The sequence below is a fragment of the Bombina bombina genome, chromosome 6 (assembly GCF_027579735.1).
Source record: "Bombina bombina isolate aBomBom1 chromosome 6, aBomBom1.pri, whole genome shotgun sequence".
NCBI lineage: Eukaryota > Metazoa > Chordata > Amphibia > Anura > Bombinatoridae > Bombina > Bombina bombina.
Window position 1 is genome coordinate 9,052,091 of NC_069504.1, and position 13,796 is coordinate 9,065,886.

Genomic DNA, 13,796 nt, shown 5'->3' on the forward strand with positions numbered 1-13,796 from the left:
TAAAACTGTTTAAAAACTTACTTAGAAGCTCTCAGTTTAGCTCTGTTGAAAAGGCAGCAGGAAAGCCCACTGCAAGTGGCAAATAAGACACTCCCCCCCCTCCCCCTTCTTTTGCATATGAAAAGACCCTTTACACAAACAGGAGCAAGCTGGAGTAGGTAGTTGACTGTATTCACATAAAACTTTGGGGCTTGGTTTGGAGTCTGAAAATCAGAGCAATGTTATTTAAAAATAAGCAAAACTATACATTAATTAAAAAAAAAAAAACTTTATGGGCTATATAAATAGATTATCTACAAAACATTTATGCAAAGAAAAAATGAGTGTATAATGTCCCTTTAAGGTAACTTTGAAAATGTTTCTTTTGATGAATGAAAGAGGGGGTTTTGTCCACACAGTGACCTTTTGGAGTTTTACAAATAAAATTAATTATTTGATGTATACAGCCACATCACCATTAAATAATAAGTATACCTGTGTACATCATCTAATAAGTATACCTGTGTACATCATCTGTGTGCGGGTTATATACATGCCCTGTGTAATGATGTGCTTTATCTCACAGGGTGTGTGTGACAGTGTGCGGGTTATATACATGCCCTGTGTAATGATGTGCTTTATCTTACAGTGTGTGTGACAGTGTGTGGGTTATATACATGACCTGTGTAATGATGCGCTTTATCTCACAGGGTGTGTGTGACAGTGTGCGGGTTATATACATGCCCTGTGTAATGATGTGCTTTATCTCACAGGGTCTGTGTGACAGTGTGCGGGTTATATACATGCCCTGTGTAATGATGTGCTTTATCTCACAGGGTCTGTGTGACAGTGTGCGGGTTATATACATGCCCTGTGTAATGATGTGCTTTATCTCACAGGGTGTGTGACAGTGTGTGGGTTATATACATGACCTGTGTAATGATGTGCTTTATCTCACAGGGTGTGTGTGACAGTGTGCGGGTTATATACATGCCCTGTGTAATGATGTGCTTTATCTCACAGGGTGTGTGTGACAGTGTGCGGGTTATATACATGACCTGTGTAATGATGTGCTTTATCTCACAGGGTGTGTGTGACAGTGTGCGGGTTATATACATGTCCTGTGTAATGATGTGCTTTATCTCACAGTGTGTGTGACAGTGTGCGGGTTATATACATGTCCTGTGTAATGATGCGCTTTATCTTACAGTGTATGTGACAGTGTGCGGGTTATATACATGCCCTGTGTAATGATGTGCTTTATCTTACAGTGTATGTGACAGTGTGCGGGTTATATACATGCTCTGTGTAATGATGTGCTTTATCTCACAGTGTGTGTGTGACAGTGTGCGGGTTATATACATGTCCTGTGTAATGATGTGCTTTATCTCACAGTGTGTGTGACAGTGTGCGGGTTATATACATGTCCTGTGTAATGATGCGCTTTATCTTACAGTGTATGTGACAGTGTGCGGGTTATATACATGTCCTGTGTAATGATGTGCTTTTATCTCACAGTGTGTGTGACAGTGTGCGGGTTATATACATGTCCTGTGTAATGATGCGCTTTATCTTACAGTGTATGTGACAGTGTGCGGGTTATATACATGTCCTGTGTAATGTGCTTTATTTTACAGTGTGTGACAGTGTGCGGATTATATACATGCCCTGTGTTATGATGCGCTTTATCTTACAGTGTGTGTGACAGTGTGCGGGTTATATACATGCCCTGTGTAATGATGTGCTTTATCTTACAGTGTGTGTGACAGTGTGCGGGTTATATACATGCCCTGTGTTATGATGCGCTTTATCTTACAGTGTGTGTGACAGTGTGCGGGTTATATACATGCCCTGTGTAATGATGTGCTTTATCTTACAGTGTGTGTGACAGTGTGCGGGTTATATACATGCCCTGTGTAATGATGTGCTTTATCTTACAGTGTATGTGACAGTGTGCGGATTATATACATGCCCTGTGTAATGATGTGCTTTATCTTACAGTGTGTGTGACAGTGTGCGGGTTATATACATGCCCTGTGTAATGATGTGCTTTATCTTACAGTGTGTGTGACAGTGTGCGGGTTATATACATGCCCTGTGTAATGATGTGCTTTATCTTACAGTGTGTGTGACAGTGTGCGGATTATATACATGCCCTGTGTAATGATGTGCTTTATCTTACAGTGTATGTGACAGTGTGCGGGTTATATACATGACCTGTGTAATGATGCACTTTATCTTACAGTGTGTGTGTGACAGTGTGCGGGTTATATACATGCCCTGTGTAATGATGCGCTTTATCTTACAGTGTGTGTGACAGTGTGCGGGTTATATACATGTCCTGTGTAATGTGCTTTATTTTACAGTGTGTGTGACAGTGTGCGGATTATATACATGCCCTGTGTAATGATGTGCTTTATCTTACAGTGTGTGTGACAGTGTGCGGGTTATATACATGCCCTGTGTAATGATGTGCTTTATCTCACAGGGTGTGTGTGACAGTGTGCAGATTATATACATGCCCTGTGTAATTATGTGCTTTATCTTACAGTGTGTGTGACAGTGTGCGGATTATATACATGCCCTGTGTAATGATGTGCTTTATCTTACAGTATGCGGGTTATATACATGCCCTGTGTAATGATGTGCTTTATCTTATCTTACAGTGTGTGTGACAGTGTGCGGGTTATATACATGCCCTGTGTAATGATGTGCTTTATCTTATCTTACAGTGTGTGTGACAGTGTGCGGGTTATATACATGCCCTGTGTAATGATGTGCTTTATCTTACAGTGTGTGTGACAGTGTGCGGGTTATATACATGCCCTGTGTAATGATGTGCTTTATCTTACAGTGTGTGTGACAGTGTGTGGATTATATACATGACCTGTGTAATGATGTGCTTTATCTTACAGTGTGAGGGTTATATGCATGCCCTGTGTAATGATGTGCTTTATCTTACAGTGTGAGGGTTATATACATGCCCTGTGTAATGATGTGCTTTATCTTACAGTGTGAGGGTTATATACATGCCCTGTGTAATGATGTGCTTTATCTTACAGTGTGTGTGACAGTGTGCGGATTATATACATGTTCTGTGTAATGTGCTTTATCTCACAGGGTGTATGTGACAGTGTGCGGGTTATATACATGCCCTGTGTAATGATGTGCTTTATCTCACAGGGTGTATGTGATAGTGTGCGGGTTATATACATGCCCTGTGTAATGATGTGCTTTATCTCACAGGGTGTGTGTGACAGTGTGCGGATTATATACATGCCCTGTGTAATGATGTGCTTTATCTCACAGTGTGTGTGACAGTGTGCGGGTTATATACATGTCCTGTGTAATGATGTGCTTTATCTTACAGTGTGTGTGACAGTGTGCGGGTTATATACATGCCCTGTGTAATGATGTGCTTTATCTTATCTTACAGTGTGTGTGACAGTGTGCAGGTTATATACATGCCCTGTGTAATGATGTGCTTTATCTTACAGTGTGTGTGTGACAGTGTGCGGGTTATATACATGTCCTGTGTAATGTGCTTTATCTTACAGTGTGTGTGTGACAGTGTGCGGGTTATATACATGCCCTGTGTAATGATGTGCTTTATCTTACAGTGTATGTGACAGTGTGCGGGTTATATACATGCTCTGTGTAATGATGTGCTTTATCTTACAGTGTGTGTGTGACAGTGTGCGGGTTATATACATGTCCTGTGTAATGATGTGCTTTATCTCACAGTGTGTGTGTGACAGTGTGCGGGTTATATACATGCCCTGTGTAATGATGCGCTTTATCTTACAGTGTATGTGACAGTGTGCGGGTTATATACATGTCCTGTGTAATGATGTGCTTTATCTCACAGTGTGTGTGTGACAGTGTGCGGGTTATATACATGCCCTGTGTAATGATGCGCTTTATCTTACAGTGTATGTGACAGTGTGCGGGTTATATACATGCCCTGTGTAATGATGCGCTTTATCTTACAGTGTATGTGACAGTGTGCGGGTTATATACATGCCCTGTGTAATGATGTGCTTTATCTTACAGTGTGTGTGTGACAGTGTGCGGGTTATATACATGCCCTGTGTAATGATGTGCTTTATCTTACAGTGTGTGTGACAGTGTGCGGGTTATATAAATGTCCTGTGTAATGATGTGCTTTATCTTACAGTGTGTGTGTGACAGTGTGCGGGTTATATACATGCCCTGTGTAATGATGTGCTTTATCTTACAGTGTATGTGACAGTGTGCGGGTTATATAAATGTCCTGTGTAATGATGTGCTTTATTTGACAGGGTGTAGACTCACTGGTTCTAGAAAGCGTAATGTTTGCTATTCTCGCTGAGCGCACTCTTGGTCCAAAGTTGTACGGAGTGTTTCCGCAGGGTCGACTGGAGGAGTATATCCTGGTAAGATATATTTTGTTGCAGAGGAGGCCTGTATGGTTTACGGAGTACTCAGATATATTTGTGTTTCTATTAACGAGCTGTATTATATAATGCAATAGTTTTGGTATCTCTGAGATTGTATTTATGTAACTGGGGAATATAAAAATAATATTTATGGCAATAACGATTAGTTCCATTATTCCGGGAATACATTGTAAATTGTAACCTCTGCCCTTTAACCCCAGAGCCGCCGTTTGTTGACCTCGGAACTCAGTAATCGGAGTCTTTCTCAGGAGATAGCCGTAAAGTTGGCAAGATTCCATGGCATGGAGATGCCGTTCAACAAGGAGCCACTCTGGCTATTTACAACAATGGAGAGGTGAGAGAGGAGAGGGTTACAGGATGCACAGGAACAAATCTCTAGTGTACGCCATAGAAACAACACCAGATGGGGAGAGATATGAAAAGAGCAGCAGGTGTCAGTGGGCAAAGAGTTGGATGGTGCTACAGATGGCATTGTGTAGAGCAGGGGCTAGCGCAGACGGCATTGTGTAGAGCAGGGGCTAGCGCAGACGGCATTGTGTAGAGCAGGGGCTAGCGCAGACGGCATTGTGTAGAGCAGGGGCTAGCACAGACGGCATTGTGTAGAGCAGGGGCTAGCGCAGACGGCATTGTGTAGAGCAGGGGCTAGCGCAGACGGCATTGTGTAGAGCAGGGGCTAGCGCAGACGGCATTGTGTAGCGCAGGGGCTAGCGCAGACGGCATTGTGTAGCGCAGGGGCTAGCGCAGACGGCATTGTGTAGCGCAGGGGCTAGCGCAGACGGCATTGTGTAGCGCAGGGGCTAGCGCAGACGGCATTGTGTAGCGCAGGTCTCTCAGGTGCGTGTGTGAGTTGCACGGGTCTGGTGCTATTTCTCGGATATAGTATGGCACATATAAATGCACAGTATAGTTACAGCATGTGTCCATACTCGCAGGGTGTAGTGAGTACACATACGTTTGCTGCACGATGCCCATACTCGCAGGGTGTAGTGAGTACATATACGTGTACCGCACAGTATCCAAACTCGCAGGGTGTAGTGAGTACACATACGTTTTGCTACACAGTGTCCATACTTGCAGGGTGTAGTGAGTACATATACGTGTACCGCACAGTATCCAAACTTTCAGGGTGTAGTGAGTACATATACGTGTACCGCACAGTATCCAAACTCGCAGGGTGTAGTGAGTACACATATATTTGCTGCACAGTGCCCATACTCGCAGGGTGTAGTGAGTACATATACGTTTGCTGCATGGTGCCCATACTCGCTGGGTGTAGTGAGTACATATAGGTTTGCTGCAGAGTGTAGTGAGTACATATGTTTGCTGCATGGTGCCCATACTCACAGGGTGTAGTGAGTACATATAGGTTTGCTGCATGGTGTAGTAAGTACATATAAGTTTGCTGCATGGTGTAGTGAGTACATATGTTTGCTGCACGGTGCCCATACTCGCAGGGTGTAGTGAGTACACATAGTTTTATTGCACAGTGCCCATACTCGCAGGGTGTAGTGAGTACATATACGTTTGCTGCACGATGTCCATACTCGCAGGGTTTAGTGAGTACATATATGTTTGCCGCACAGTGCCCATACTCGCAGGGTGTAGTGAGTACATTTGTTTGCTGCACGGTGCCCATACTCGCAGGGTGTAGTGAGTACATATAGGTTTATTGCACAGTGCCAATACTCACAGGGTGTAGTGAGTACATATAGGTTTATTGCACGGTGCCCATACTCGCAGGGTGTAGTGAGTACATATAGGTTTATTGCACAGTGCCCATACTCGCAGGGTGTAGTGAGTACATATACGTTTGCTGCACGGTGCCCATACTCGCATACTCGCAGGGTGTAGTGAGTACATATAGGTTTATTGCACAGTGCCCATACTCGCAGGGTGTAGTGAGTACATATAGGTTTATTGCACAGTGCCCATACTCGCAGGGTGTAGTGAGTACATATACGTTTGCTGCACGGTGCCCATACTCGCAGGGTGTAGTGAGTACATATAGGTTTATTGCACAGTGCCCATACTCGCAGGGTGTAGTGAGTACATATAGATTTATTGCACAGTGCCCATACTCGCAGGGTGTAGTGAGTACATATAGATTTATTGCACAGTGCCCATACTCGCAGGGTGTAGTGAGTACATTTACGTTTGCAGCACAGTGCCCATACTCGTAGGGTGTAGTGAGTACATATACGTTTGCAGCACGGTGTCCATACTAGCAGGGTGTAGTGAGTACATATACGTTTGCTGCACAGTGCCCATACTCGCAGGGTGTAGTGAGTACATATACGTTTGCTGCACAGTGCCCATACTCGCAGGGTGTAGTGAGTACATATACGTTTGCTGCACGGTGCCCATACTTGCAGGGTGTAGTGAGTACATATATTTGCTGCAGGGTGGAGTGAGTACATATGTTTGCTGCACGGTGCCCATACTTGCAGGGTGTAGTGAGTACATATAGGTTTATTGCACAGTGCCAATACTTGCAGGGTGTAGTGAGTACATATAGGTTTATTGTACAGTGCCCATACTCGCAGGGTGTAGTGAGTACATTTACATTTGCTGCACGATGCCCATATCTGCAGGGTGTAGTGAGTACATATGTTTTCTGCACGGTGCCCATACTTGCAGGGTGTAGTGAGTACATATATGTTTGCTGCATGGTGTAGTGAGTACATATATTTCTTTCATGTAATTAGCAAGAGTCCATGAGCTAGTGACGTATGGGATATACATTCCTACCAGGAGGGGCAAAGTTTCCCAAACCTTAAAATGCCTATAAATACACCCCTCACCACACCCACAATTCAGTTTTTACAAACTTTGCCTCCTATGGAGGTGGTGAAGTAAGTTTGTGCTAGATTCTACGTTGATATGCGCTCCGCAGCAGGCTGGAGCCCGGTTTTCCTCTCAGCGTGCAGTGAATGTCAGAGGGATGTGAGGAGAGTATTGCCTATTTTGAATGCAGTGATCTCCTTCTACGGGGTCTATTTCATAGTCTCTGTTATCGGTCGTAGAGATTCATCTCTTACCTCCCTTTTCAGATCGACGGTATACTCTTATATATATATATACCATTACCTCTGCTGATTTTCGTTTCAGTACTGGTTTGGCTTTCTACAAACATGTAGATGAGTGTCCTGGGGTAAGTAAGTCTTATTTTCTGTGACACTCTAAGCTATGGTTGGGCACTTTGTTTATAAAGTTCTAAATATATGTATTCAAACATTTATTTGCCTTGACTCAGGATGTTCAACATTCCTTATTTTCAGACAGTCAGTTTCATATTTGGGATAATGCACTTGAATCAATTATTTTTCTTACCTTAAAAATTTGACTTTTTTTCCCTGTGGGCTGTTAGGCTCGCGGGGGCTGAAAATGCTTCATTTTATTGCGTCATTCTTGGCGCGGACTTTTTTGGCGCAAAAAATCTTTTCTGTTTCCGGCGTCATACGTGTCGCCGGAAGTTGCGTCATTTTTGACGTTCTTTTGCGCCAAAGATGTCGGCGTTCCGGATGTGGCGTCATTTTTGGCGCCAAAAAGCATTTAGGCGCCAAATAATGTGGGCGTCTTATTTGGCGCTAAAAAATATGGGCGTCGCTTTTGTCTCCACATTATTTAAGTCTCATTTTTTCTTTGCTTCTGGTTGCTAGAAGCTTGTTCATTGGCATTTTTTCCCATTCCTGAAACTGTCATTTAAGGAATTTGATCAATTTTGCTTTATATGTTGTTTTTTCTCTTACATATTGCAAGATGTCTCACGTTGCATCTGAGTCAGAAGATACTTCAGGAAAATCGCTGTCTGGTGCTGGAACTACCAAAGCTAAGTGTATCTGCTGTAAACTTTTGGTAGCTATTCCTCCAGCTGTTGTTTGTATTAATTGTCATGACAAACTTGTTAATGCAGATAATATTTCCTTTAGTAATGTACCATTACCTATTGCAGTTCCATCAACATCTAATGTTCAGAATGTTCCTGATAACATAAGAGATTTTGTTTCTGAATCCATCAAGAAGGCTATGTCTGTTATTCCTCCTTCTAGTAAACATAAAAAATCTTTTAAAACTTCTCTTTATACAGATGAATTTTTAAATGAACATCATCATTCTGATTCTGATGACTCTTCTGGTTCAGAGGATTCTGTCTCAGAGATTGATGCTGATAAATCTTCATATTTATTTAAAATGGAATTTATTCGTTCTTTACTTAAAGAAGTACTATTTGCTTTAGAAATTGAGGATTCTGGTCCTCTTGATACTAATTCTAAACGTTTAGATAAGGTCTTTAAATCTCCTGTGGTTATTCCAGAAGTTTTTCCTGTTCCTAGTGCTATTTCTGAAGTAATTTCCAGAGAATGGGATAAATTGGGTAATTCATTTACTCCTTCTAAACGTTTTAAGCAATTATATCCTGTGCCGTCTGACAGATTAGAATTTGGGACAAAATCCCTAAGGTTGATGGGGCTATTTCTACCCTTGCTAAACGTACTACTATTCCTACATCAGATGGTACTTCCTGTAAGGATCCTTTAGATAGGAAAATTGAATCCTTTCTAAGAAAAGCTTATCTGTGTTCAGGTAATCTTCTTAGACCTGCTATATCATTGGCTGATGTTGCTGCAGCTTCAACTTTTTGGTTGGAAACTTTAGCGCAACAAGTAACAGATCATGATTCTCATAATATTATTATTCTTCTTCAACATGCTAATAATTTTATCTGTGATGCCATTTTTGATATTATCAGAGTTGATGTCAGGTTTATGTCTCTAGCTATTTTAGCTAGAAGAGCTTTATGGCTTAAAACTTGGAATGCTGATATGTCTTCTAAATCGACTCTACTTTCCATTTCTTTCCAGGGTAACAAATTATTTGGTTCTCAGTTGGATTCTATTATCTCAACTGTTACTGGTTGGAAAGGAACTTTTTTACCACAGGATAAAAAAATCTAAGGGTAAAAACAGGGCTAATAATCGTTTTCGTTCCTTTTGTTTCAACAAGGAACAAAAGCCTGATCCTTCATCCTCAGGAGCAGTTTCAGTTTGGAAACCATCTCCAGTCTGGAATAAATCCAAGCCTTCTAGAAAAGCAAAGCCAGCTTCTAAGTCCACATGAAGGTGCGGCCCTCATTCCAGCTCAGCTGGTAGGGGGCAGGTTACATTTTTTCAAAAACATTTGGATCAAATCTGTTCACAATCTTTGGATTCAGAACATTGTTTCAGAAGGGTACAGAATTGGTTTCAAGATAAGACCTCCTGTAAAGAGATTTTTTCTTTCCCGTGTCCCAGTAAATCCAGTGAAAGCTCAAGCATTTCTGAAATGTGTTTCAGATCTAGAGTTGGCTGGAGTAATTATGCCAGTTCCAGTTCTGGAACAGGGACTGGGGTTTTATTCGAATCTCTTCATTGTACCAAAGAAGGAGAATTCCTTCAGACCTGTTCTGGATCTAAAAATATTGAATCATTATGTAAGGATACCAACGTTCAAAATGGTAACTGTAAGGACTATCTTGCCTTTTGTTCAACAAGGGCATTATATGTCCACAATAGATTTACAGGATGCATATCTGCATATTCCGATTCATCCAGATCATTATCAGTTCCTGAGATTCTCTTTTCTGGACAAGCATTACCAGTTTGTGGCTCTGCCGTTTGGCCTAGCTACAGCTCCAAGAATTTTTACAAAGGTTCTCGGTGCCCTTCTGTCTGTAATCAGAGAACAGGGTATTGTGGTATTTCCTTATTTGGACGATATCTTGGTACTTGCTCAGTCTTTACATTTAGCAGAATCTCATACGAATCGACTTGTGGTGTTTCTTCAAGATCATGGTTGGAGGATCAATTCACTAAAAAGTTCATTGACTCCTCAGACAAGGGTAACCTTTCTGGGTTTCCAGATAGATTCAGTGTCCATGACTCTGTCTTTGACAGACAAGAGACGTCTAAAATTGATTTCAGCTTGTCGAAACCTTCAGTCACAATCATTCCCTTCGGTAGCCTTATGCATGGAAATTCTAGGTCTTATGACTGCTGCATCGGACGCGATCCCCTTTGCTCGTTTTCACATGCGACCTCTTCAGCTCTGTATGCTGAATCAATGGTGCAGGGATTACACAAAGATATCTCAATTCATATCTTTAAAACCGATTGTACGACATTCTCTAACGTGGTGGACAGATCACCATCGTTTAATTCAGGGGCTTCTTTTGTTCTTCCGACCTGGACTGTAATTTCAACAGATGCAAGTCTTACAGGTTGGGGAGCTGTGTGGGGATCTCTGACGGCACAAGGAGTTTGGGAATCTCAGGAGGTGAGATTACCGATCAATATTTTGGAACTCCGTGCAATTTTCAGAGCTCTTCAGTCTTGGCCTCTTCTGAAGAGAGAATCGTTCATTTGTTTTCAGACAGACAATGTCACAACTGTGGCATACATCAATCATCAAGGAGGGACTCACAGTCCTCTGGCTATGAAAGAAGTATCTCAAATTTTGGTTTGGGCGGAATCCAGCTCCTGTCTAATCTCTGCGGTTCATATCCCAGGTATAGACAATTGGGAAGCGGATTATCTCAGTCGCCAAACGTTGCATCCGGGCGAATGGTCTCTTCACCCAGAGGTATTTCTTCAGATTGTTCAAATGTGGGGGCTTCCAGAAATAGATCTGATGGCGTCTCATCTAAACAAGAAACTTCCCAGGTATCTGTCCAGATCCCGGGATCCTCAGGCGGAAGCAGTGGATGCATTATCACTTCCATGGAAGTATCATCCTGCCTATATCTTTCCGCCTCTAGTTCTTCTTCCAAGAGTAATCTCCAAGATTCTGAAGGAATGCTAGTTTGTTCTGCTGGTAGCTCCGGCATGGCCTCACAGGTTTTGGTATGCGGATCTTGTCCGGATGGTTTCTTGCCATCCGTGGACTCTTCCGCTAAGACCAGACCTTCTGTCGCAAGATCCTTTTTTCCATCAGGATCTCAAATCCTTAAATTTAAAGGTATGGAGATTGAACGCTTGATTCTTGGTCAAAGAGGTTTCTCTGACTCTGTGATTAATACTATGTTACAGGCTCGTAAATCTGTATCTAGAGAGATATATTATAGAGTCTGGAAGACTTATATTTCTTGGTGTCTTTCTCATCATTTTTCTTGGCATTCTTTTAGAATTCCGAGAATTTTACAGTTTCTTCAGGATGGTTTAGATAAAGGTTTATCCGCAAGTTCTTTGAAAGGACAAATCTCTGCTCTTTCTGTTCTTTTTCACAGAAAGATTGCTAATCTTCCTGATATTCATTGTTTTGTACAAGCTTTGGTTCGTATAAAACCTGTCATTAAGTCAATTTCTCCTCCTTGGAGTTTGAATTTGGTTCTGGGGGCTCTTCAAGCTCCTCCTTTTGAACCCATGCATTCATTGGACATTAAATTACTTTCTTGGAAAGTTTTGTTCCTTTTGGCGATCTCTTCTGCCAGAAGAGTCTCTGAATTATCTGCTCTTTCTTGTGAGTCTCCTTTTCTGATTTTTCATCAGGATAAGGCGGTGTTGCGAACTTCTTTTGAATTTTTACCTAAGGTTGTGAATTCCAACAACATTAGTAGAGAAATTGTGGTTCCCTCATTATGTCCTAATCCTAAGAATTCTAAGGAGAAATCGTTGCATTCTTTGGATGTTGTTAGAGCTTTGAAATATTATGTTGAAGCTACTAAGTCTTTCCGAAAGACTTCTAGTCTATTTGTTATCTTTTCCGGTTCTAGAAAAGGCCAGAAAGCTTCTGCCGTTTCTTTGGCATCTTGGTTGAAATCTTTAATTCATCATGCCTATGTCGAGTCGGGTAAAACTCCGCCTCAAAGGATTACAGCTCATTCTACTAGGTCAGTTTCTACTTCCTGGGCGTTTAAGAATGAAGCTTCGGTTGATCAGATTTGCAAAGCAGCAACTTGGTCCTCTTTGCATACTTTTACTAAATTCTACCATTTTGATGTATTTTCTTCTTCTGAAGCAGTTTTTGGTAGAAAAGTACTTCAGGCAGCGGTTTCAGTTTGAATCTTCTGTTTATGTTTTTCATTAAACTTTATTTTGGGTGTGGATTATTTTCAGCAGGAATTGGCTGTCTTTATTTTATCCCTCCCTCTCTAGTGACTCTTGCGTGGAAAGATCCACATCTTGGGTAGTCATTATCCCATACGTCACTAGCTCATGGACTCTTGCTAATTACATGAAAGAAAACATAATTTATGTAAGAACTTACCTGATAAATTAATTTCTTTCATATTAGCAAGAGTCCATGAGGCCCGCCCTTTTTTGTGGTGGTTATGATTTTTTTGTATAAAGCACAATTATTCCAATTCCTTATTTTTTGATGCTTTCGCACTTTTTTCTTATCACCCCACTTCTTGGCTATTCGTTAAACTGAATTGTGGGTGTGGTGAGGGGTGTATTTATAGGCATTTTAAGGTTTGGGAAACTTTGCCCCTCCTGGTAGGAATGTATATCCCATACGTCACTAGCTCATGGACTCTTGCTAATATGAAAGAAATTAATTTATCAGGTAAGTTCTTACATAAATTATGTTGTTTGCTGCAGAGTGTAGTGAGTACATATATACGTTTGCTGCACCATGCCCATATTTGCAGGGTGTAGTGAGTACATATACGTTTGCTACACAGTGCCCATACTCGCAGGGTGTAGTGAGTACATACACGTTTGCTGCACAGTGCCCATACTCGCAGGGTGTAGTGAGTACATATACGTTTGCAGCACGGTGTCCATACTCGCAGGGTGTAGTGAGTACATATAGGTTTATTGCACAGTGCCCATACTCGCAGGGTGTAGTGAGTACATTTACGTTTGCTGCACGATGCCCATATTTGCAGGGTTTAGTGAGTACATATACGTTTGCTACACAGTGCCCATACTCGCAGGGTGTAGTGAGTTCATATGTTTTCTGCACGGTGCCCATACTCGCAGGGTGTAGTGAGTACATATAGGTTTTTTGCACAGTGCCCATACTTGCAGGGTGTAGTGAATACATATAGGTTTATTGCACAGTGCCCATACTCGCAGGGTGTAGTGAGTACATATAGGTTTATTGCACAGTGCCCATACTCGCAGGGTGTAGTGAGTACATATAGGTTTATTGCACAGTGCCCATACTCGCAGGGTGTAGTGAGTACATATAGGTTTATTGCACAGTGCCCATACTCGCAGGGTTTAGTTAGTACATTTACGTTTGCTGCACGATGCCCATACTCGCAAGGTGTAGTGAGTACATATAGGTTTATTGCACAGTACCCATACTCGCAGGGTGTAGTGAGTACATATAGATTTATTGCACAGTGCCCATACTCGCAGGGTGTAGTGAGTACATATACGTTTGCTGCACGAT

The 13,796-nt window shown here is 41.9% G+C and overlaps 1 protein-coding gene across 1 annotated transcript in view; it reads left to right on the forward strand.

The window, feature by feature from the left end:
• CHKB (choline kinase beta) overlaps positions 1 to 13,796 on the forward strand; it is a 191,245-nt gene that overhangs the window by 105,975 nt on the left and 71,474 nt on the right. The window contains exons 3-4 of the mRNA XM_053716290.1: positions 4,281 to 4,394; positions 4,619 to 4,752. Of these exons, the coding sequence (XP_053572265.1) occupies positions 4,281 to 4,394; positions 4,619 to 4,752 (248 nt within the window). The remainder of the gene's footprint in view (positions 1 to 4,280; positions 4,395 to 4,618; positions 4,753 to 13,796) is intronic.